Genomic DNA, 27,223 nt, shown 5'->3' on the forward strand with positions numbered 1-27,223 from the left:
CAAAATTTAATACTTATTAGCGATACTATCGAAGTGTGTAACAATATATTTTGTCAAATCCAACGCTTTCGATTCTTGGCTAGGACTGTCGGCGTTTTAAAAAAACGAATGATATAGTTTTTTATCATTACATTATTCGATATTGTCAAGTTTTTAACAATGTTTTTCATTGCCTCTAAACATTTTCCCAAAAATGTCTATCAGCTCTCCATCTAGTCTGACGAACCTAGTGTAGTCAAACGCAATGCTCTAAGATTCGACATTTTGGTGCTATAAAAACCGTGCATAGTTCAGGCGCAAAAGGAATTTTAAAATAAAACATGTTTTATATTATTTTCATATAGTTTATTACATCAAATGCATTGTATATGTTATTCAGAACAATAAATAAATGGAGTGTGATACAATGTTAGTTTGTATATCATTTAATTATTTTTATACATATTCAATAGTTTTGTCATCTGGTACACATTTCAACGTAGGTTCGCCTAAACATCGATAGATGGCGTTAATACACAATTTTTATGAACATAATTGTAATTTTATTTTATTTATCCACGTAATGACATGCATATTATATAATATATGTAAGCATATACGTACATGCAACGAAATATTGCCACTATGGTGTAGAGTTTACATAGTAATTGCAAATTCGAATACACTTATAAAGAATTATTTAATAAGAATGAAGTAAGCCATAATAGCTTATATCTTATAATTATGCTTAAGATGATGAATACAATATATTGATTTCACAATATGGACTGTATCGTTGTGTACCAAATTGACAAAACTTAATCTATTTTTTATTTTTACATTTGTCGAATAATAAAATCTGATTGTCTATGCCAAGTATAAAAGCCAAGGAAGGAATGATCATAAATTAAAAATAAAAATGTGTTAAAATAAAATATATGGAAAATCTTGTCTTTGGCCTATTAAAAAGCTTTGGAACAACAGAAAAGGTAAAATTGTACTCAACAGGCGGTAAGAGATTTATGCGTATCCCTGACTAAGATTACTGGATTGTGAAAATAAACTTATTTAACTATTCATTTACAGACACGGAAAATCTATGAATTTTACTAAGTATAGATAACTGCATGGACGCCGCATTTGTCGTGTTTTTTAACTTAAAAGTGTAGGGGCTTAAAACATAGATCAGAAGTTTACATGGTCGTCCATCTGTAAAAGGATGAATATTTTTTTAGTTTCTCGAGTTTTAATGAAGTAGATGCTATATATTTTGAGAATAATTGATATCCCGGCTCGTAATAATAGTTTAACGCGGGCAAATTCACATAAATGTCTTAAGTAAGTTTCAAATCACTGGTGCATATTACGAACTATTCATTGCGATAAAAAAAACATAATGGGGTACCAACGCAACAATATCACAATTTGAAAAAATTTACACATTCTCATTCAAAATAGCACCAATATATTAATATCAGCATTACCGAATACTGGCAACATCAAAGAACAAATTTTAACAGCTAGCAACACCAACTTTAATCGCACGTTTATACTGGTTAATGGAGTGTATTTATATAGATACGGTTAGTTAGACATTAAAAGCCTTATCTATAAACATTTTTAATCGGTAATCAAATTGTCGTTGTCTTTTTCACTCTCAGATCATTTTGACATAAGAGAGAGACAAAAATGTTTAACACAATTTAATTAAGTTTATAGATGAGGCGGTAAGATTAAGAAATTTTGCACCTCCGATCACACATCCTTAAGAATAAATATACACAAATCTCGTGTAAATAGATATGTATTGGTAAAATTATTTAATAACTATGGTAACACTTTTAATATAGAAGTCATAGACGGAGCTACCGTCTAATCGTTCTGTATTGGATTTTAACAATGTTTAACGAGATTCTGGCGTAGCAGTGCCCAAACTTTGAAGTGTTTATTTTACTTTAAACGTAAGTTGTTGAGATTAGGTTTTTTAATAATTTAATTATTTATTTCCAGTTATTTAATACTAATATCATCTCAGTGAGTTAAACATTTCCAATCAATTAGTTTGTTTTCTGAATATTGAATATTTAACAAGGCATTTGAGACGTTTAATTGCGTCGCAATTTTTTGCCACGAACCTGGTTAAAACCATCCATCCGAATAAAAAGACGCCACAATAACTGATAACAAAGATAAACAGTGAACGAATGTTAAAATTTACATCACTACAACTAAAATTAACACAAGTGTTGCCAACTACATTTAAATTTTCTACACACAAAAAAAAACGTACCTAATTTTATTTGGTCTCATTTTAGTAACGGTTATATTTTTCAACAAAAACTATATAACTTAAATTACTATATCATACAGACGATATTGTTTACCAACGAAGCCGCAAACAGCTGCCATTGCCTATGTTCTATTTTACGCGCTAAATTATGGAGAAAATACCCTTAAGCTTCTGAGAAGCGTTGCCAGCACGTTGGCGAGGCACTCGGCTCGCAGCGCCAGTTGACCCTCCAGCGTGGAGCTGGTGTCCTGACCCTGGCCTTGTGTCTTCTTCGCGTTGTGCTCGTGAATGATTTGAGCCATTTCAGCACCGGCTAGTTCTTTGAAAGCCGCTGTCACGTCGTGCACTCTCAGGACCAAGTTTCTGGTTTGGAGTGGAGATGACGTGTGCCGACCGAGAGCCTGGAAAGGGCAAAATGTATAAAGAAAGAGGTCAAAATACCTGGTTGAATGTATCAGCATTGATTTATGGAACACTGGTACACAAAGATTACAAATAAGAGTGATAGATACTTTTTAATAAACTAATTGGAACTTAAAACTTTGGAGTATCGCCAACATTTTATCTAGAATAAAATAACCATAAATATTATGAAGTTCTTACCTGTGCTAGGTCGGACAGTCTTCTGAGCGGCGTGAGGCAGTCAGCGAGCGCCGCCGCGGGTGGTGCGGCGGGGGGTCCAGAGGGGGGTCCGGCAGCCGAGCCCCCCAGCGCACCCACCAACGCACGCGACGCGCCCACCAGCGACACCGCGCACGACGTCAGCTCGCTGCGGGCACGCTGCAACACCAATCAAGAATAAGTTATTGTTAAGCTATAACTAAAGCTGCGAGAGGAGATTTGAAGATATAGTGAAATAAATAGACAACATACTACTACGTACTTTATTGGATATTAAGCCGAAAGTTTTTATTCATAGTAAAGCATTTTTATAGGAGTTTCATAAATGTACAGTTTGCACACCACATATTACCATGCAAAGTAACGTTCTTGGCGTTGTTGCTTTTATTATAGGCCAGCTTATACTCCTACAGGATTTGCTAGTCATCTCATGGAGTATAAAATATAGACATCTTTTTAATAGTCCAACTCACCTGGAATTTTATCTCGTCAATATCCTCTCCACCGCCGTGCGCGTGCTGATGTGAGCACTTCTGCGCCACCTGGTGCAAGCGTTGCAATAGCCCGTCCACCGCCACTTCTGTCTTGCACAGCAAGTTCTCTATCGACACGTGCCCGTTGTTCCCGGCCTGGAACTCCGGGAACTTCACAGTAGGCGGTGACGGCGGGGTAGGGATATCGTCTACTACGTCATCTTTAAACCGCACGTGGTTCACCTTCGGAGTAGGACTGGCTGTGAAAGATTTACGATCAGGCGGTGGACTGAACACTTTCTGGTCGCATGGAGCACCGTTTAGGAGGTCAGGTCGGTTGCTAAATCTCCTGTTCATCTGAGGAGAGCACAGAGATAGAGCTGTTGACATCTCCTTGTTTTTCAGTATGGTGTTTTTTGTTTCCGAGTTAGACCTTACGTGACGGTTTTGCAGCGTCATTGAGCTGTAATTTGGGGTTGATCTGATCAGTATTTCTTCGTCCACTCGGTTCTCATTTTCTAGATTTCTATATGTGTTTAAGTTACGCTGGAAGTGAGGAGAACCGATGCTTGCCAACCGCTGTTCCGGATTCCTAATCGGTGATTGTTTCTGAGAGTTCTTCATCCGAAGAACCTCGATGCTTGGTACCGGAGGTAGTGGTGGTTTCTTGGGGGGTAGCAATAGAGGCGGTGGTGGAGAGAGGACTTTATTTTCTAGTCTTGGAGGGAGTTGTGGCGCTTGCATCGCTTGCTCATTAATGTCGCAAATTACTTTGTAGTTCAATTTCCTATTGTTCAGGGTACTAAAGTGGTTACTCCTGATCTCTACTGCGGTTAGCTCGTTGTTGAGGCAGGTGAAAGAGTTGGATCGAGGTCTCGGCGCAGGCGTAGGTGGCGTTTTAGGAGGTCTTTCCGGCGGTTTCTTGACATCAGAGTTTTTTCTTCTGGGCGGCGGTCTTATTTCACAAACGTCTGGCATAGAGTCTGAATTTTGTATCTGAGTTTCGACTTTTTCAGTTTCTTCATTATTTTCATCGTTTTTATTTTTATCTTTGCTACAACACGAGAACATTCCTTTCCGTTCTACGGTTGGATATTCAATCACATGCGCGTTTCCATTAGATTGTTTATCCCCCGATATACTTTTTCTTTTGCCCTTAGGAGAATCAGATTTAGTTTGCGAAGAAGTCTTGTTCTTATCTTTAAGTAACAAACTATTCCTCGCTTCACTCAAAGTCTTTGCTGCGAACATATTTCTAATTTCACTAACGCTTAGCTGCCCTTTTACTACATCACCGTTTGAAGGCTTTATATTTTCAATTGCATTTTGCCTAGCTTCTAATATTTGTGTTTGATTTACATAGCTTACTTGATCTCTATCTAATGTGGAAGCATTTGAGCCCGGGGGTGGTGGAATGATGTATGACATTATTTCTTCGGGTGTTAACTCGATTGCAGGAGTGACTTTCACCGTTGGTGGTTGTATAGTAACATTAGCTATAAATTCTTCTAGTTCTGTTTTCGGTGCCCCTGTCAGGGTTTCCTGCGAGCCTTCCTTATCAGCAAAGGAAGGGGGAACAACTGGTAGAATTTGAGGCACTTGTGTGGCACTGTCTAATTCATCTGGCGTTTGTGGAGGAGGGATAAGTGTTAAATCTATAAGCTCGACGTCATTATCAACTAAGCTCTCTTGGTAATAGAAAGGATATTCTGCCGCAGCAGTTTCTTCTTTGTTACTCTTTTCTCGGAGCTGTTTTAAATATTCTTTTAGATTGGGTTCTTTCGTATCCTGAGTATTGTCGGGACTATGAAGGCCAAAACTGGTTCGTACTGCTTTATTCGTGGTTTTATTTTGATGTCTACGTATTGGACTATTTGTTGGTGTATACAAAGAATCATTATCGCTTTCTGAGTGGCAAAGATCATTATTCAAAGCTAATAGAGCATCAGTTAGTCCGCAATTATTCAAAATAGCACTAAGACCTTGCGACTGTCGTGTTGTTAAAGCAACATTATTAGTTTCCTTGGGAGTCTCTTGTACATTCAAGCCATTAAGACCTTGGTTTATAGTTTCTGTTAGAAGTAACAGTGAATCGCTATGTTTAAGTATGCCAGGCGCATCGTCAGCAGATGACATTCTACTATTATTGGATTCAGTGTCGCTTTCAACGTGATCAACACTAGTTTCTTTACCAACAAATTCGTCTCTAATCATGCCATCGCGGTATATATCTTCGCCATAAACATCACAGTGCTCAGTCAAATATTGCTCAGAATTTTCGACTAACTTCTGCATCTCTGCCACTCGCCTCAACACTGCTTCGTTCTTCGCTTCAACTAACCTCGGATTATTGCTCGCGTTCTCCAATAATTCCATAGACAAAACGCTTTGAAGATCAAAGCCCATGCCATCGTCCAGATAGCATGCATCGTTTGGATCGAAAAGTCTGAAGTCATCGCTTCTCTTGCATTTCTCGAAGTGGACGTCATGTCCGAGGAGACCACTCTTGGATTCGTATCCAGTGAGAGGACTGGAGTTGTTGCTATTTTTGTTTGTGATGTTACTGTTCATGTTGGAATCCAAATTAGATTTGCTCTGGTCCGGCGTGGAGTGGTATGGCGGCGGCATGCTGAAGATCGCGTAATGCTTTTTAGATAAAACGTTGGGATCGTCGTAATGCAGATAGCTCCATTTTGCCGGCACCACGTTGTGTTGTGACAGGTATGGTGGGGCTATAAAAGATGAAACGAATCAATTTTAAGTATTAGCTAATACTTCTTTTTTTATATTATCCAAATAAAAAATGTTTAGTCAAATATAAATAAAACCATACTATGTGGTAAAATCTGTGTACAAGAATAGGCTCTTGTGAAGAAGATAGTTTACAATATGGAGGTTCGTTATAATAATGAACTTTGTTGTAGAATTTAAATAAATATGAACTATTTTAAGAAATAAAATTGATCTTATTTACCTATATCCTCTGTCATCGGTTCCCGTTCTAACTCAACATTAAGATCTCGACCGGTCGCTAGACGGTAATATCTAAAAACACACAAATTATTTCTTATTAAATTATAACATGAAAATGATAAGAAACCTCAATTTATTTTAACTAAATGCCAATCATTTTGAAAGGGATCTTTGCTTAAAAATAGAGTGATGGCTTGTGACCTTATGAAATTTAAGAGGTAGCTTACCCAGCAATAACAAGGGGCATCTCTGCCGCATCCCTCTCATCCATTAAGAGGGCGAGGACCCTGTCCCTCTGTAGGAAAATAGCCACGTCCGCGCTGGCGGCACACTCGCGTTTGACTCTGATGCCTTCCACTTCTTCCAGAGAGGCGATTGCTTGAGGCTGGAATTCATTCATTAATATATTCCTAAGATTACATTCTTCAGTCACGGAATGTCAAATTAACGTAATCTAAATAATGCGAGCGATATGGTTGGTTATAACAAACACGAATTTGGAATATGCAACTACTGTAATGTTATACATAAATTGCTTACGCCGTTTTACAAGGTTTTTACTCGGAACCTGATACAAAAAAATCTTCTCATATACTTATTTTCAAAAGCAATTGCTGTGAAAGTCCTACTAAGAAGTGTCCTAGTAAAGCACTAAAGAAAACATAATCTTAGTAAGCTCATCCTCCTTCGTACACTATACACAGACACTGACCACAGAGCCGCCGCGTCCGACGATCTGACTGAGCCCGAAGCGCGGCGACACGAGCAGCACGCGCTCGGGCCGGCTGCTGCTGAAGCACTTGGCGCCGTAGCTCGGCAGCCCAGACACGATGTCCAGGTAGTGCAGCTTCGCCTGGAACATCGTACATTGGATTGGATACAGTTTATTGAATGAGGAGAAGAACGAGCTGCAACAGTAGGTATTTGCGCACTATTGTTTAACTGTACCACAGTACAATTCAATGTGCCTGGTTAGGCTGGTTAGAAGATAAGCTGATTAGCTTATCTGCTGAATAGACGCCTGCAAGTACATGATTGCCAAATAAAGTAGGTGTGCAACCAGTTCCATACTGTACAGCGAAGATAGCTTCTTGTTAATATTGAGGATATTACTTCGCGATACCCCGAAACTCGACGTATATGAATGGAAGTGGGTTCACGGGGTTTCAATCCATATACTAGATTAAGAACATACGTAATTGTCAGTTCTTTTGCTTGTAAACTACAGAACAATTTTCCTAACAATTTTCTACATCTCCCCCTTTAGTAACTGGGCTATTAGTACTGTCTCCGAAAGCAATGCAATATGTTTCCTATAACTCTCCCGTGTGAACTTACTTGTAACTGCGTGAGCTGCCGCTGGCTGCCGGTCATCTGCGAGTTGAGCTTGAGGAAGTGCGCGACGAGGCGCCGCAGCTCCTTGCGCTTCATGCTCTCCAGCAGCCCGCTCGGCACGAACCGCTCCAGGCCAAACTCTCTCCTGGAAATGGAAGGATTCAGAAGCTTATAACTCAGATGTGTATATGGTTAAGGCATGGAATTCATGTAACCGTGATTTCCAAAAATCCTCTGTGTCGGTGTTTGATATCATTTAACTGTTTCAATAAGATCTAAACAGCTATTATCATTAGTTCAGATCTTGATATCTTTGCTGTAATGATAAGTCCTCTTAGTATTTACACATAAGCTAAATAAAAACACAATATAGGAATGAGTCTTAGTAAGTTTTCAGATGTAAGTCGTAGGAAATCAAAACAATTAGAAAACACTTGAAAATGTTGAAAAAATACTCACTCGACAGCCTTAACAGTCAACTTGGCAGGCGAGAGATTGTTAGCGAGGGCGTGTTGGTGCATATGCAGAGCCGCGAGCCTGAGGGCGACCTCAGGCTGTAACTCCGGCGCGAACCGCTCCTGGGCGACGTCGTTACAGCACTGCAGGTATAAGTAGTCCAGGGCGGCCAGGTCCCGCTGCGCCAGTTCAGCAGCTGACGTCGGCATGAAGACCACGCGGTAGAGACAGCGCATTTTGTGCGAGCCGGGACGCGCCGCGATCTGGAAATATTTTAATGTTGTTGTGGTTTTATTAACAGACTGATAGCATTTAAAATATTGTCAGACATAAATAAAGAAAGCAAAAGGAATGTAGTGAGTTTCGATCACGTCAATATAGATATCCAGCTAGAAGCTTATGCTGAGCAGTTCTGTAAGACTAGCGACCATATATCAACTATAGCTGATGGATAAGAAATATGAAGTAATGTCTACTCTTTAATCAAGTTTCTTAAACAACCAAATCTATTAAGACTTTGCATACATGAAAGAACAATTCTAAGATCTACATTTCTAGGCCAAATCAATGAATTTTAGAATCATCCTTACCCTAGCCAAAGATTCCTTAGGGTCCAAAAGCGTCAGTTTATTCCTCCTCAAACTCTTCACATGTTCCACCACCAAGCTAAAATGCTCTTCGGCGGTGATGCACAGCTTATCCTTGAGGCTGGTCACCACGTCTGTTACGGTCGTGGTGGTATCGTATTTGAAGGATTTGGTTTGACCGTTCTCAAGGAAAACTTTGAGCACGTTCGCCATTGGAGGTAAGCAAAGATCGCCTAGGGAGAATGCTGATGGCTGAAAACAAGAGTTTTTAGACGATATTGATTGTTTGAAATGACGATAATCATTTCTTATGTTTACGCGAATGTTAGACATTGAAATTAAACTAATTTTCGGATTCTATCAAACATAACATTCGGATTGAGTAAGACAATATTTTTGGGGGCAAAACATTTTTTTAGCAGCAAATAATTCTTAATTTCATTGTCTTCTCAATAAGTGTTTAATATTGAACTCAATTATATATTTCATAAACTCACCGGGTACATAGGCGCACCATTCAACTGCACAGAATCAGCAAACCGCACCCTGGGTGGCCTGGCGCGCAACCGAGCTCGTTTGGCGGCGGACAGCATGGCGGACCGCCTGGCAGGGTTGCCGCTCCTGGCGGGCTGGCAGACTCGCAGCGTCACGCGTTCGTTACACGCGCGTACTGCCGATATCACATGCTCACGGGCAGCGAGGCTCACGTCTTCTCCGTTTACGCAAAGGATCTGATCGCCTGGCTCCAACTTTAACAAGGGGGAAAAATTACGATGGAGTCTCAGACTGTCTTTTTAAAATTATATTTCTCTATCATCTTAAATGGCTTAATTAATATATAATCAGTCCAAATCCCCGAAATCTCCAAAAGCTCTTGTGTGTCTCATGGCGGCTTTGCTATCTTCCTAGTGCCGGGTTAATTCGTTTTACATAGTACTTTTCACATTATATTTATTTGAAAATAGCATTTTACAAATCCTTATTTCTGTTTCTTTTAGAACACTGACTAAACACAGTTTCATTGTTGTTGATAAAAAGTAACTATGAAATCAACTTACCTTCCCCACACTAGGCGAGTTGTCAGTAACGAATCTGACGAGGACAGGCTTCTCGGAGCCAGCCACGAAGCCGAAGCCGAGCTCGGGGTCTCTCTCCAGCACCACGTCCCGAGGCGCTGGTGGCGACTCGCACGAACACCCTTCGGGCGCCACGTATGTTGTAGTTTTGTTGATATGGCTAAAAGAAAAATTGTTTAGAGCCTTTTTTACGAGTATAAATGTCAGTGGTATTATATTCTACTATAGATCCTATTTTGAGTGTGTGTGAAGTCTACCATCCGCACTAGGCCAGCGTGGTGGACTAAGGCCTAATCCCCCTCAGTAGTAGAGGCCTGTGCCCAACAATGGGACAGTATACAATACAGGGCTGATATTATTATATTATATTATTATAGATTCTATAGTACATGTACAGTCATCACAAAAGAAGGTGAATATGTTCAAAATTTAAATCGCCTTTAAACTTTTGAGTCCGCATCAATAATCTTTTTTCTTGCCTAAAATAACGTTCAAAGGGATAACTTTGTTTCAAATAAAGAAAATGGAATATTTCGATTGAAATTGGTATTTGGAAGAGTTTGAAATTTTGACTGTACATTGTACACTGATGAAAGAATTTCCCCTTATTCCAGTCTTCGGTAGCTCTCTCAAATATATTTTATAGCAAAATTATATAAGTTCTATACTAAACTATTTTGCTATATTAACAGCTGTAAGTGCATCGAATTTAAAGTAAATATACTTGATCTGAATTTGCAAAGCGACTATGGGGCGTGATTTTAATTAAAAATACTCAGCACAGTAATCTACTAAATACTTTCAGCTCTTTCCCACCGTTCCGCCCAAAACTTACTTGATATAATATGGCTTTTCGCGGCTATCCAGCGCCTGCTCCCATCCATAAGGCAGCTCTTCCTCCTCCTGCTCCTGGGCATCCTTCCCCACTGGCCAGCTCTCCGCCGGCGGCAACCAGCTCGCCGTGCGCGTGATGTGACTGCAAATATATACCTTATGTTATTTGGATAAAGATTTAGTTCGATTTTTCATAAGTTAGGGTAAGAACCTTAATCCAAAACTATAAAGTGTAACTGAAATTAAGTCAAGTCGACAATTTGGATACATTACAAAATTGAACTGACTGTGTTTTCCGTTTCAGATAGTGTCGGGTTAAGGAGTAACTATGATTGGTGTTATCCCGTGGTTCTGGACTTACCCCAACGCACTATAAAACATAGACAAAGCGATAGGTTCATCATCGAGTAATAAGCTGAAGATCACTATTTTATGTATAATAAGTGAACATCAAAACATGCAAACTCCTCGCCTGATGGCAAGCTTCGGTGTTGCACACAAATAAATCAATACTGGTTTACGTGAATACCGCCAACAATAACTTCTGGTAAAAGCCAAGTATATTACTAAGATCAAGACGGTCATCACCTATACCCTTTTTATCCGATTCAAAAAATATATCTTTAATGGTATAATTAAATTCATGATAAATCGACAAAACATTTACAATTCCCCTTCACTTTAAAAACTTCGCTAAAGCAAAGAGGATGCTACAGAATTTCATACTATAGGTCCGCCAATATTACCGTCAAGGAATTCTTTCTTTCTTTCCTTTGTAAACGGGGTTTTTTAATAAAACAGAATAACTGGGTCTCAAGACGGACGCTCCTTTGTCTTGGCTCGTAATGATGGCGAGCTTGGAACCGAATTCTTGACTAATAATTCATAGCTTTGGCTCGCAGCATCGCCTGTCATACAGTGTAAGTTTCGGGACTAATTTACTTAAGACATTATCTGCTTTTTAACATTTACTTTGTGAAAATTAGGCAGCGATAGCCTAGTTGGTTGCGGAACGGACTGCCGAGAGTAATGTCCGCAGGTTCAATTCAGAAAATGACTTTTCTAAAAAATTATTTGTATATTCTTTGTGAATTATCGGTTGCTTTAACGGTGAAGGAATAAACATCGTGAGGAAACCTGCATACCTGAGAAGTTCTTTAAAGGAATTTCGAGGGTGTGTGAAGTGTACCAATCTGCACTAGGCAAGCGTGGTGGACTAAGGCCTAATCCCTCTAATAACTAATCCCTCTCAGTAGTAGAGGAGACCCGTGCCCAACAGTGGGACAGTATATAATACAGGGCTGATATTATTGTGAAAATAAATTTTAAAGGATATTAAAATAGACAATGTCAGCTTAGTTTTAAAGTTTGGGTACTCCTAACAGAGGGAATAAACATTCATTTGGGTACGGAACACTAAAACAAGATAAAAACAAATCTAAATAAAACATTTACAGCTCAACAGCTGAGATTATAATGTACGAGCACACTTTAGATGTAACGGAGACCCAAATGGCGCATCATGAAATATATTATGGGGGTTTGTATTATCACACTCAGGTACGGAAGCGGATTTATATTTTGGGGACTTTGGGCCCTGACTTAGTTGCTAGGGATGAGTAGTGATGTTCAGATTTTACTGCTGCCTAACTGCAGACTGCTTCGGTGGCGTAGTTGTATTGCGTACGCGGTACAACAATGGTCTTAGGGCCCTGGTTCAGATCCTGCTGCTGCTCAGTACCAGCCCGGACTCTGGAATTTGTGTCGGATATGGGTATAGACTCGCTACGTTTCACATTTGTGTGTCTGAATGAACGTATACGTGTGTGTGTGTTGTATGGTAAAGGTGTTCTTGTAATTCTACAGTACATTAAATAGTCCAATTGACAATGGTTTTAGTATGGTTCATCTACTTATAAACCACCCAATCACGTCAAATCATACATTCATTTCAATAAACATTGTACAAACGATGTTGCGGAACATCACAGAACACTTTTGAAAATTAAGGCATTATTATGATATATGAAATATGGAAAAATTATCACTTATTTAACATAAAAAATATCATCAGTAGAAGTTGAAATCACAACTCATTGATTATGTTTGAAGTCAGAGTAAAAATACTCACTTCAAATATTTGCTTTAACTCCATCCAATCCTAAAATAACGAAAATTTATCTCTATAATTTTACATAAAAGTTACTATTACAAAGATTCATCTGCAGGTTAAGAAACAAAAGGATTTCACAAGAACGGAAGCCTTTGTTCGTTTCTTTTTGTTTAATTCTCGCGGGGGGTTGTCCCCCGGCGGGTGGACTTGCGTGCGCTCCCGCCCCTCTCACGCAATGTTTTCAGTCCCCTCGTGCCCCCTTCTTGTTCAAACATTTGTTGCCACCGCACATTGTCGAGTATGATAAATAAAAAAGTTTCTTTTAGTGATTGTAACTGTTGTTAGGACGTGGTTAGATTAACAGCGGGAATAAGCTGCAATCTTACTTAATATTTAGCGGTCCCCAAACAACTCATATTCCACTATGTATCGTGGGTATTTGGTACACGTAGAAATATTTCATACCCTTAGGTACACCCAAGGGTATGAAATATTTCTATGCGTTTAAAAATGACCGTTTTAAAGGATTTTAAATAAGATTTTCACACCAAATTCGTGTGCCAAAACTCGCAGCTTAAACTTATCTCAATCTGTACTCACATTTACTGGCACTCTACACGTAATTGCTACTTATGTTATATATTTCGAAGGAAATGCTCGGACTTTATCACACAATATCTGCATAAATCGCTCTCGCTACCTCTACACTCCCCGCTGACACTCAAACGCCTGTTTTGGACAACACTTAATAAAATGAGTCCATGGGGATTGTATTACAAGTTTGCGAAGTATTATGTCCTCGTAAAACTACATTTCCGTTATTGTCTAATATCCGTTTATACTACAGCCGTCCTGCACGCGATTTGCTTTACCTATCTCACGTTATTTGAAGTCTTTCTAACAATGTTAACTAGTCACTATTTATCCTCCAGAGGACTTGACTTCGAACCAGTGGTCGGTCGTAAAAACGCATACAATTCCAATCAACATGTTTATAAAGGGTTTTACGACAACTCCTCATTAAATGGGAGAGTGTCTTGGGGCAAGATAATTTATAATTTTCATAAAATTACTCATTACAATATTGCATACTGTTCCGTGTTTGTTGATGTCACAAAAACGTCAAAATACAGTCCGCTTAATTGTATGCTTCAACTGCCAAACTATGATGTATAACAAAGTGTATAATGTATTGACTCGCATCTGTTGCAAAGTGGCTCTGTGCACTTGACATACGACAATATCAATCAGATCGAATAATTTACTCCCCAAGTAGGTCACTAATAGGAATACAATACATTATTATTATATCATACAGTTAACTCTAGGTTTATTATAGGTACTTACATAAACTATCCATGTTTGTATACCTATAGCATACATTTACTGGCTCTTACCTAAAGATAAATCATCAAAATCTCCTAAATCTTTTGTTTTTTATTAAATATCACTGGTTTCATAAACATATTATAAGTGAAGGAGCATAGCCTTGTCATCTTTCAAATCAAAACGCGTTCGCTACCTCTCCGCTCCAAGCTCACATTCCCACCGAACCTCGAACTCAGTACGCCCACACACTTTGTCGCAATGTTTTGCAAGCCCTATGGGGCTATATTACACGATGGCTAAATAAAATCTCAACGAGCAACACGGCGAACAACACAAACTTCATTAAAAAGGGACCAGTCGTAATCTGCTTATGTTCGCTCAACATTGGTACCTTTTAATCGGGATTTGGGATTTATTACGTTCCCGTAACAGGAGGGCTGGTGGCGATTAAACGATTTTGAAGTGGTTGTTGTTTATTTTGATTATACCAGAATGTGGAATGACGCTTTAGACATATTTGTCTATAGAGCGAAAGGTTGTAACACTCTCATAGAAATCAACGTATACTGAGAAGTGACAACTTGCTATGGCGTTTGTTATGGTGAGTATGGCAGCGTGGAGTGGTTTTATATGTTTTTTCTTGTGTTGTGACATCACTAAGCAGATGATCGACGGGTCACTTGGCTACATATGCTTGAATAAAAAGAAGATTACTTAAGCATTAAGTAAGATTAAGTACAGAGTGTTCTTGACTCTCAGTAGAATATTACTGACCTTATGCAATACAACAGCAAAACAGGCAGTTCACGTAGAATTTACTCTAAACAGTTCAAAAATAAAGAAAATTAATATCTTAGATACATTTTCTTCTTCTTTTAATACCTTTGTTACTTAAATATTATAGAAGGTAAATGTAAAGTTGAATATTTCTTATAACTTTTCATCAAAGTAATCTGCAAAGTGACATTATTTCTTTAACGTGATGTTTAAAAGGCAAAGGAATTCAAAAGAAGTCTCACGAAATACAAAATAATTGCGGCGTTTGTTCCGGACGCCGTTAAAGGTGTCGTGTGGAACTTTTAACAACTTTTTAAAGCGTTTTTCCCTCTCTTTACAGTCATTTTCGGCTCATTTCTTTCACAATACGGAACCATTTAATAATATCATAATATACAAAGAAAAAAAGGGACTACTTATATAGTACGTGTTTTATATTTATGTTTATCTGGGTAGGTCCCATGGCATCGTTTAGTCCATCGCTGCCTTCAAGCAACTGTGTGAAAATGTTTATGTTTCCATTTGAAAGATATTGGAATTGGATACTATATGTACAAAATGTCATACAATTGCTCATGATGAGGACAGTTCAGACATTAAATACTTTGTAATTTTCATTGTCGCTACTGTTTATCATTTAAGAAAGCCTGAATCTACGCGCCCTATTTCGATTAGTATAAAAACAATCTTGCAGGACGTCAAATCAGCATCGCAGATCGGAAGCTAACTTATTTTTTTTTTATTGCTTTGAATGACGAGACGAGCTTGCCGTTCACCTGATGGTAAGCGATACGACCGCCCATGAACAGTAGAAACACCATCCAACACCTTGAATTACCAAGTATTGTTTGGTATTCCAATGCGCTCGCCATTCTGGGACGTGGGATGTTAAGTCTCATTATGTCCAGTAGTTACACTGGCTACAATGTCCTTCAAACCGGAACACAACAGTACTACATGCTGCAACTTAGCGGCAGAAATAGACATTGCGGTGGTACTTACCCAGGCGAACTCTCACATATGAGAGACCTACCACCAGTAGACTGTACTACTTCACGTGACAAGTTTTTAATAATTATTCAAAACAAAAGCAATCTTATGAAAGTGATCTATAAAGCATCGCAGATCGGGAGAGGGTCACGGACCACGCGGAGTTCGCAATTCGCTCGCCAACTGACCGGACGTGTTCGTTTGAGGTTATTGCCTGATGGAAATGCGGTTGGGAGTCCTGTACATTTCATATTCGTTTTATGGTTTTAATATTTGGACGGTAATGATTAAAAGCTTTTATGTACCCGAAATATGTTTATAGAGAGAGGATTTTTATTATCTTTACATTAAAGTACGATAAATTAAATGTCTCAAGAATTTCGGAACAGATTATAATATTAGAGATATATTTTTAGAAACCGTATAAACTATACACTTACATGCCGCTCAAAAAAAAATACTTTGTAAATTATTAATAACAATTTTGTATAATTCACCGTTCTGTTATGTGGTGTTATTTCTTGTACCCAGCTTTCAGATGAGTATTTTTTTATTTATTTTTTATTCGGGCACGATAATGTGACCCCACTGCATCTGATGATATGGAGGGAGATCCAATATAATGTCGACTGATGTGAGATGATTACCTCTCGACAGTCGACACAATTATGTCGGCCTGTTGGAACCGGATATACACAGGCTGATCCCGAACCGCGACACATTTACGTGCCACTATGGCAGGTTTGAACATCTTGTGTACGGTGGTCGCTATCCGGGCGGATATAAAATATATCCTATCTCCAACAAAACTAGTAGTTGTTCATCTCGCTATTCAGTAACATCACATAGCCAACAAACCGTCATAAATAATTCAATACAGACTAGACGTGCGGACGTTAGGCCCTATTAGGTACTAAGTGAGGGTCGTTGACCGCGCAACAGTTGCCAGTCAGCCGGACACCCGAGAAACATTGCAACTCATTGATGTAATCGGCTAGCTATTAGGAGGACAATCTTATCTCACGTCTTATTCGATGTGGTGTGTGGTGCCCCCACATGGCAGTTATTTGTTGGATAACTCTTTATAAGTAAATGAATGATCCGGTTTTGCAAGAGTATTCATATTTATTTCTAGACGACTTCTGATGGTCTGAGCAATACTTGACTTCACAGGACTTTTAATTTATATAAGAAAATACATCCTCAGTTATTTTTATACAGAAAATACAAAAATTATACATGCTACCCTTAGTTGCTACTATAAAGACATAGAAATATAAAATCGCGATGTTATCCATGTTAAAGGTAATTTTTCTGTGGGGGCGTTGAAAACGTTTAATAAAAACGTAGCTTATAATATTCAATGTTAGATGATGTTATTGTATTTAATAAACTAATAAGACGCTACATAACTTCTGTATGGAAACACCACTACCGTTATAAACGTAACGTTTGTGAGTAAGACCCGTGTATACAAAACAATGCACTGATTCGCTAAATCCTTATAACTTAATGTTAATCAATTCAAGACATAACAGAGCGCATAAGTTAGGTGGATTTATCCGCGCGGCACAGTGCGGCTGCGTTTTACCCGAATGAGAATAAACTCAAAGCCTGCAGATCATATTTTATCAGGCTAATGCAGGGCACAAGGTGCAGTCTGTGTGCTAGCTGGGAATCTGAACATTTCATATTTTCTTTATACATTTTTTATTATGTTCTTTACATGTAAGGTTTATATTCTATCGGATGTATACTTATTGAATTAACTTGAACTATCTATATGCCAAGTTTCATTAAAATCCACGAAGTGGTTTATGAGTTAACAGCTAACAAACATTTCACAAACTTTCTAATTTGTTAAGATTTGAAATATGGCTTATCGACTGGGTGTTCCTTGATTCGAATCTTAGATCAGATAAAACTGTGTGACTGATATAATATGCTAAAACTGGATTCTTTTACGGAGGATCGCGGCTGATCGTATAAAATATATCAAAGCATACCTAATGCCTAAAAGATAAGCATATCCACTGGAGCAGGACAACAGCAAAGAAAGACCTCAAGAAATCCAAGAACCAAACCGCTTACAGTAACGTGGTCACAGGCGCCAACAATGGCAGATTATGTTATTGTTCCAAGCACGCCGCTGAGATTAGCTACCTTCTGTTATTCTACACTCACGTTTTTCAGTGCAATAATGAATTGTTAAAGGGGACGCTTTGCAAGTTACTAAGTAAACAGGCCCCGCTGTACATTTAGTTTTAGCACAGGATTGGGGTTTTAAACGACTGTTGTTTTGATTACTTTAATTTTTTTTTCGTGTCACATGTTTTTCAGTAGCCGTAATATGGTTGTAGATCGGTAGATCTTGACTTTATTCTCAGTACGTCCACAGCGTGTAGATTTTTCAAACACATCTTATCTGGAATTGGATTCCCTAATGACGGTCACGTCACGCAGGCGGCCGTTTACAAAAACTAATCCGAACCATTTCTGCGTCTAACTATTTTGGAGTACACAGAATAAAAAGGAAATCGAAAATATACATTTCAAAACCAAATTTTCAAAATTTCTAAATGCTGTGGGAATAAAGCCACTTTCTTTATTTTAAAAATAGCAACTACTTTTCAGCGCTGTGCCACTGCAGACCGGCAATAGAACATAATCAACTAACCTCGGAAACCGAGTAACGGAAAAATCTGGCAATTGTCCAACATGTGCAATTTATTGTGCACTTCCTTTAGAGTTAATACAAAACTCGTAATTCGTGTGGGGTCAGCCCCTGGGGGAGGGCGTGTTAAATGACCCGGAACGGACGCGATACGTGACGCCTGATCACTCTATACCAAAATCTAAAGTGAATTAGATAGACTTCATTTTGGATCGATTACGTTGGTGAGTGAATATATTTTGAAGATTTTAGAACTTATGTGACCTACCTAGACATTGAAAGAAGAAAATGTAGGTACGATTCCTACACGCAATAATTTGTTAAAACGTTGATTATTAGTAAGTAGCTTTTGATAGTAGCTTAATCCGCATGGAAATGTATCTTGAAATAACATATCCACTCAGCAATTTTTCGGGATATGATAATTATATCTGCCAAATTCCAAACTCAGCAATTTATGCGTCAACTCCTAACAAGCAAAAAGTTTTATTTACGTAGACAAAAATTCAGCATTTTACCAAATCCTCAGTCAACAAGCCATAGGTCAATAAACACATAATATATTATAGACTAACGTGAAAACCTTATAAAGCTAGTCGTATTTAAGTACGCCACTAGAGTGAAAATTACAATGGTTTATTACAAACAGAAATTAAATCGGCTTATTCATTGTCAAGGTAGATTATAGAAATTCTGACAAGCAACGTGAACACTTCTACAAAGTAATATCTGGAGAGTGGTTTAATACTACAATTTATGGTGCAATTAAGGAATTACAGTGACTCTCGAATTAGAATAAGTTATTTCAATCTGTTTGTACAGTTTTAAGTGTCTATGCGACGGATTGACTGATTTGTGTGCGTAATATTATTCGTGAGACGCATTGGTGCGATAATAGCTGATTTTTCCATCGTATTTTGAAAAGACATAACTTTTTGATAAATTTCCTGTAGTTACAAATTATTAGTGCTGCTATAGTTGATGTGTAATAAAAAAATCAGTCTTTACTATATGTTAAACTAATACTATGCTATTTAAGTTATGATAATAAATGAGGAATTTCTTGGAGGAAATATCTGCAAAAATGAATTACCGAGGTACAACGATGTATCGAATATTTTTAATATTCGCGGAGTGCTCAATAAAATAAGATGTGTTGGCGGCAACAAGAATTAATTATATTTTTAATGTATCCCCCAGACGTTTGGGTATGACTGTAGAGCATGAATTTAATTAATGATTTTGCTGACAGTCCGCGCCACATTACGTATTATCGTGTGTGCGATATTACTTCACCAGTCATCATTTTTTTTCCGATGATACATTTAAATAATTTGATTTGCTGTGGAATAATTAATCGAATAAGGCTTTCGTGTTTTAGATTGAGATTTTCCTTATAACTACAAACATTGTCACTACACACACTGCAAAATCACAATAGAAGGTACAATACAGATATTTATGAATTAGAGACTGGGAAGGAGCCTTTTTAAACGTTACCGGCAATCTTATCATTCATATAAAACGGCAAAGCTGCCTCTTGTAAACAAAAGTGTATAGCCCGGCTCTACGTAAGTTAAAATAATAAGAATTAGGTACTTTTACTTCAATCATCTATAGCGTTAGCGCCTCCAGTTAGAGTTTAGGAATTTCTCCAGCGGGAATGTTAAAATAAGTACAGTACCCATGGGCAAAAAAAAAACACTTTCGAACTGTATTGTATCTACACTGATATTACTTGTTTCAACAAAATTAAGTTCGCTTCACAATTATCCGTATTTCATTAAACATTAATTACTATTCAATTACATCTTATGCGATAAAAAATGTTTATCGAAGTATCCTGAATCAGTGCAGTTCGTCTGTTAATTAATTAAAAGGCACACGGTGACTTGTTTCGCATTTTTGTAGCATTACGGGCATGATTTTATACTAGAGTACCTGGTGATAGTTGTCTTTTTCGTTTCGAACGCGACGGTAACTACTCTTGGTACAAAAATAATTTCAATTAGTGGAAGACGTCCCACGTCACTTACTACAATTATACGTATATCTTACAGGATATATTGATTAACTGCCTCAGTAGCGAAGTTGTACTGCATGCACGGTACGGCAGCGTTCTGAGGTCCTGGGTTCGAGTCCCAGGTCAGGTAAAGTTATATTTGGGTTTTTCTGCTCAGTATCAGCCCGGAGTCTGGAATATGTGCCCGATACGGCAATAGGTTCACCCCCTATCACATCATGGGACGAAACGCACTTGGCGAAAAGTGACTGCCCTGGTTCGGGGATAAATGCGTGATGTGTGAAGGATATATTGGCTGATTGACGCGGTTCGTCGAAACGAGGCTCCATGGGACATTCACCATGTATACGATGGTCGACAGAGTCGGAGAACTTAATGTTATATTATATCAGATACCTGCCCACCAGGAAGTTTGTAACTGCCACATTATCCATAACCGATACCGACGCAAATTTAATGTGTTTAATTTAACATAGAGCTACGCTGATGTCGCCTTGAAGCGACAGTTGCAGCACTCTTCTGTATAATATAGCGTGAAGCGTAGAGTATCGACATTTCGGATGAGATTGTCCGATATCAATGGCGTGAATATCAAAGTCTTTGTTAAATATGGATGAACGTACTGAATATACGTAAGATCAGACTCATAAGTAAGTGTAGTTCGCTTTACCGACACTCTCATTTTGTGGCGCTAGTTGTTTACTTCGAATTCAGAGCTCAATAGTGAGATCTTACAGAATAGCATCCCTGCTTGAATTTCGAAATGTACATCGAAGACACCTATCCTATAACCAAGAGAGGTATTTAAAAACTTATTTAAAAGTAGAGAATGGAATATAAAACCATGTTACCAGGTATAGTGCGGGTAACTGGATTATTTACCAGTCCCGCGTACAGCTGTCCCGGTGCCCGGACTCCGGACTGTCCGGACGTGTGGATATCGAATTATCCGGACACGCCGGCAGCGCGTTGTATTCCGCGAAAGGCGCTAATAGCTTTACTGTTGTGAGAATATGTGAGGAATTTCAAAACATAGTTTTACACTAGTTACTTTATTGTGTGAATTTGATTGTGTTTTAAATAGTTCCGATATAATTTTTATATCAGTATTATGGTGTTTATAAAGATGTAATATGAATGTAATATGAAGTTGCTATTTTTAAAGATGATCAGTTTAATGCGTACATTTCTGAAAAAACTACTCCAATTTTTAGGATGCCTTTAAATCCGGGAACATACGTTAACACATGCGGCGAAGCGAGCAAAATCTAGCTCAAAACAGTATAAACATTCTCGAAACCTTTTACCACTAGAATTCAAAACCTCAACATAGCATTGCGTTCATCACACTGACACATTAAAGTATGATACCGCTCTATAATCATAACTACTTACAACGGAGGTCAACCTCCAAACCCAAGACTTGGCTATTACTATGAAATTGGCTTCTGAACTTAAATCAAATGTAGCAGCGCGAGCCGATCCCTCAGTTCAACGATAATGTTAATACTTATAGCTTTTCATCCATTGGATATCCATTACCGTCGGTATCAGTAGGCGAGACTTAATTATTCAGGACGCGGGGTGCTCTTTAATTTTTAGCTTCGCGCAATATTGTATTTATATCTGATACAATATATATAAACTGCAGGTGGAAACGAATGGTTTGAATCCCGGGTTGGGTAGTGATATTTGGATATTTTGCATTAGTCTAGGGTCTGAAGTTTGTGCTTAATATTGCGATTGCTACCTATCACATGAGTCGGAACACAAATGGCGAAAAGTGCGTGCCCATGTTACTCCTCTGCCTACTCCTTTAGAATAAAGGCATGATGTAAGTATGGGGGTGTGACAACTGATAAATAAAAAAAATACTTATTTTTTTAACGGGCACGGTAAAATGACCCCAATGAACACTAGAATGTCGACTGACGAGAGATGATTACCCCTCAACAGTCGACACAATTATGCCGGCCTGTTGGAACCGGATATACACAGACTGATCCCTGAACGCGACACAGTTACATGGACCACTATGGCTTGTGTGGCGGGGGAGATTTCCTTCCCCTATTTTGAGAGAGACTTCCTTACGTTCCCTAAACCCTTTTTTATGGTTGAAGCCGTTATGATTGTTCTGATATTGTAAGTGTTTATGGACGGTGGAGATATATCAGGTGTCCCATTCGCTTCTTTAACAGACTATGTTATTCGAAATATAAAGCAAACATACATTTCAGACATTAAAGAACTCTTGTAATTGGAATATTTCGGTCATTTATCTGAGAACTCCACCGATAATCAATAAAAATTCAATTCAGTGTAATAATACATAATCATGATTTCTCATGTTTACGCGAAAGTTAGACATTAAATTAAACTATTTTTCGGATTTTATCGCGGTTTTAATAATGCAAAGTCTTCGAAACGTGGGGAGAAAAGTAAATTATTAAAACCGCGATAAAATGCGAAAAATAGTTTAATACATAATCAATTTATCTGTTATTGGAAGATAGATGACAATAACATAAATGTAAACTGCGGACCGCAGTATCGCAGCAATGCAGGCCGAACCTCACAATACCAAATAGCCGGTCACGTTTAGCGTCAATATTGTCTTTCATTATGGAGAACATAAGCCCAATATTGTCTTTCATTATGGAGAACATAAGCCCAGTGAAGTGCACGTTACGCTCTGCGGCCTCTGCCTAACCATCAAGATTAGACGTTTGTGTTTATAGATATCGTAAGCTACATTTATGTTTCTAAGTTCAGTTTAATTTTCTGCTTTATAACTAATTCGGATTAACCAACTTTCGAGGCATTAGCAAACGTGAAGTTGCTTAGAAATGGTAACAGCAAATGAAGTCTAAATCTCAAAGCAACACACCAACCAGCATGTTTCTTTATAATTACATTTTTACCGCGCAAAAGAAATCCAGACGTAAACAAACATCTAACGACTTCCATCCGAGTTAATGAAGACGGAAGTGTGTCTGCATTAGTGTTGGCGCACACTTATGGCCCGCCTCGAAATCGCCTAGCATACTAGAACAATAGACAAACAATAGCATGTACAAAATTGCATCCAAATAAATCCTGATTCCAAATTCAAGATTGCTGTGCTAATTTATAATTATGGTGCACACCTAATTCCTACACTATGCCTATTCGAAATTCAAATTTCGAACAATAAATTCCTTAAAACATTTGCCTCACCATTGCTAGTTGTTTAGTATCTTATGTTAGTGCGATCAGGGACGATCAGTGTGCGTCTACCTTTACCCGGAACAAGGTCTACACACGGCGGGGGTTGCGCATGTATGTCTGTGTGTACGCTTTCACGAACTAGGTTATCCTGGAAGTGCATGTGAATGAATCCTTCACGTTTCTCGTAGAGGGCTCGCTTTAATTTACTTTTCACGTAGTTTTGTCCTCTTTTTCCAGCTTTGAAGTTTGTTAACTGAAAATCTTTTGAATCGCGTTATTTTTTATCACTTTAATTATGAATTCGGGGTTCGTTGATGAGGGCTTTCGGTCCCACATTGCTCGCTAGTGGATGAATAGAAATGTAATAAATAGAAGTCTGCTGAAATCATTAATTTATTACCTTGAGTAAGTAAAGATATTTTTCATATCCTTTGAGTTACAGCCAACACTATACATTTAGAAAATATAAATAACTTATCATAATATAGAAAAATAATAGACAAAATCCGAAAAGAGCTGTGTCTATATTGTCTATCACTACTTAATACTACGTGAACTGCACTACAATCGTATTTCAGATAGCTCAAGTTTGTCGTGGCCAAAATTAGTGCGATACCCAGTTAACGTGTTCAGCGTGCTTCGACTACAAATTCGACGTGACAATGGTCGTCCGTGGTTATACAACCAGTTGCCTAGTTGTCGCATCACGGTAAGCGCGTGTTTACTGCGTAACTATCTGAAACTATGGATTCCCTTGTAAAGCTAAATTCGAACTATTCAAAAATAATTATCAGTAAAAACATTCAGCTAAATTATTCCTAATTATCGACTTCACGTTTTTTAACATTTGCGTTGTATTAAAAAATACTTTACGAAGTGTTTTCGCTTTTCAAAAACGAACTCCGTGACACTAATCCTTCTTAGCTGTTTTATTTCGGATTTAGTTAAAGTTGCTTTTTCAGCCTGGCAAATCGAGTAAAATGGTAAGTAACTACAGTAGTTGTATTATAAAATCTATAGTACAATGTAATTTAAATAAATCTAAACAAACGTACCGCGACAGTCTTCGATATTATGCCGACCTACCATATAGATCGCAGTCTCAATTCCTCCATGCCAGATGTAGGTCGGGTTGGCATAATTGCGTACATTCGGCAGCGCGTCATTTACCCGGCTGACGTGTTCGACGTGCTCCGACTACAGCGTGACAGTGGCATGGCGTGACTTGCGCCCACGAACGTTTCATTAAGAGTTGTTCGCACACAGGCGTGTAGGGTACCAGTGATGCTAGAGTAAATCAGGACTTATTAAACGGATAATGACAACTCATTAAGTAGCGGAATTTAGAATTCTAAATATTATCATGGCAAAGTGCGCCGCGCGTGGAAGGCTTTTACGCTACAATTTCTAAATAACTTTAGAGATCCATCGCATCTAAACAATGCTAGCTGCGGCTATTTTAAAAAATAGATTAAATGCATCCCACGTGAACAAATACGAGGATAAAAAGTAGCTTATAAGTTAATAAAAGACATTATTTGTGTCAAATGTGACCCAATTCGTTCAGCGGCTTCTGCGTTTAGGTACTTCTAACAAACATCCAAACATACAGACATCGAATTATTTTCACAAATATTCGCATTTATAATATTAGAGGCTTTCCCGCCCTCAAACCCACCACTACAACTCCTGTAAGCCAGGATGCTGAGCACGCATTTTATGACACCGAGCAGTGAAGGTCGGCGACTCTCAGGGAAAACCAATTTATAATATTAGTGAGTTAAGATGTGATAGCGTCGCATAGTGTATCTTTTCCCTGACAGCACACGGCGTGACCACTGCCCTGACCTTGCACGGCCGTATGGAGCTCGCGTTGTGACATCACGGCGAGCGTGATTTGCGTGTTTAACTCCTTTGTGGCGTGCTCGCGCCGAATAACATTACATTTTGGAACATTATTAATGTGTTTTTGAATTAATATATTGTATGGTACTTATTTTAATAATTTCGTGGTTTTTGGAATGCCAAATATCCTTTTGACGTGTACGAGTATACTGGCCTATAAACAAATAATTTATTTAGTGTCCCAACGATTACATATATCAGTTAATAAATTGTGGTTAGTACTTTAATAAACGAGTAAAATTACTAGTTTAATAGTTAATTTATAAACAGTGGCACAATACCCGTGCGTTCCCAATCCATGAGCAACTTAACCAAAGACGGAATATTTTACATGATAATTTTAATTGGAGTCTCGAAGTGGAGGTTGAGCGTCTGATCCGTCGGAGCCCTGGGAGCAAGTTATAAGCCTTATCAATATCCCGATCGACTTTCAATTTTTCTCCGTAAGTTCGGAGCATATTTTCTTTGCATTTAGGATCCTCATTTTTACACCTGTTACGTTCTGTGTAAAGTTGATGCTTAGAATTTTAGATACGTGTTAGTAACTGACTAACACCAACTGGTGATGATCACTCATGACTCCAGGGTATTAACCGTGGACTCGAATTGCTTTTTGAATACTTGATTTTCTATTTTACCCAGACTATACACTATTCTGTCGCCAGGAAGCAGTGTGTAGTCACTGTGTGTTCCGATTTAAACTACATTGTAGGCAGTGTCACTACTGGACATAATGAGACTTAACATCTCACGTCTCAGGATGGTGAGTGCAGCGGAATACAAAACAATGCTGTGTAATTCTAGGTGTTGGGTGGTGTTTCTACTGTTTATGGGCCGTCGTATCGATTACAATCAGGCGAAGGACAAGCTCGTCTCATTATTCAAAGCAATAAACAAAAATCTCTATTAATATGTATTCATTCACTAGTACATCGCGTTAACAGTAAAAAATCCACAATGCATTCAGCGCATTAATCAAGGTATCTGATCTTACATCAAGCGATCTCAATTCGTCAGATGAACGCTAAGAATAAAAATATCATCATTATAAAGCTAATATACCCTCAAATAAGTCGTGTCTGCGTCTCGTCAGATTGGCAGGCTATTTCCCGCAGCAACAGTTCGCAGATATTTTGACGTACATCATAAATATGCTTATTGGGATTTCGTTTTTACGAGTTTAGGAGACTTTGAAAGGTTTTCTTTTATTACCCGACTACGAACGGCAAATGGTTATGATTTAAATTTTATTCAAGTGACAACGAGACGACATGTTATTTGACGACATGACAAAGTGATGCTACTGCACCTAATGGTAAGTGGAATGGGGGCTAATAAAATGACTGTCGAGAGATGATCACCCCTTGACAGTCGACACATTTATGCCAACCTGTTGAGACCAAATACACAGGCATATCCCGCGACACACTTACGTGTTAACTCTTTTAATGCCAAGTAATTATATGGGCTATTATCTTCGTCCAATTTCCGACGCCATTTGAAGTCAGCGCAATATATTTTCAAAGTTGCATGAAGGATAATACGGCTTAGTGTTTACGGTCGGTCTCCTGCCTGACATCT

At 38.3% G+C, this 27,223-nt stretch overlaps 1 protein-coding gene across 2 annotated transcripts in view; it reads right to left on the reverse strand.

Moving 5' to 3' along the window:
* Positions 1 to 2,401: 2,401 nt before the first annotated feature.
* LOC119189774 overlaps positions 2,402 to 27,223 on the reverse strand; it is a 152,617-nt gene continuing 127,795 nt past the window's right edge. For both annotated transcript variants that reach the window (XM_037440337.1, XM_037440338.1), the window contains exons 3-14: positions 10,626 to 10,766; positions 9,773 to 9,950; positions 9,212 to 9,463; positions 8,718 to 8,966; positions 8,131 to 8,390; positions 7,675 to 7,816; positions 7,049 to 7,189; positions 6,564 to 6,721; positions 6,338 to 6,408; positions 3,364 to 6,095; positions 2,873 to 3,049; positions 2,402 to 2,670 (exon numbers count right to left, since the gene is read on the reverse strand). In XM_037440337.1, the coding sequence (XP_037296234.1) occupies positions 2,416 to 2,670; positions 2,873 to 3,049; positions 3,364 to 6,095; positions 6,338 to 6,408; positions 6,564 to 6,721; positions 7,049 to 7,189; positions 7,675 to 7,816; positions 8,131 to 8,390; positions 8,718 to 8,966; positions 9,212 to 9,463; positions 9,773 to 9,950; positions 10,626 to 10,766 (4,756 nt within the window). In that variant the 3' untranslated portion in view covers positions 2,402 to 2,415. The remainder of the gene's footprint in view (positions 2,671 to 2,872; positions 3,050 to 3,363; positions 6,096 to 6,337; positions 6,409 to 6,563; positions 6,722 to 7,048; positions 7,190 to 7,674; positions 7,817 to 8,130; positions 8,391 to 8,717; positions 8,967 to 9,211; positions 9,464 to 9,772; positions 9,951 to 10,625; positions 10,767 to 27,223) is intronic.

This window comes from Manduca sexta, chromosome 19 (assembly GCF_014839805.1).
Source record: "Manduca sexta isolate Smith_Timp_Sample1 chromosome 19, JHU_Msex_v1.0, whole genome shotgun sequence".
Taxonomy (NCBI): Eukaryota; Metazoa; Arthropoda; class Insecta; order Lepidoptera; family Sphingidae; genus Manduca; species Manduca sexta.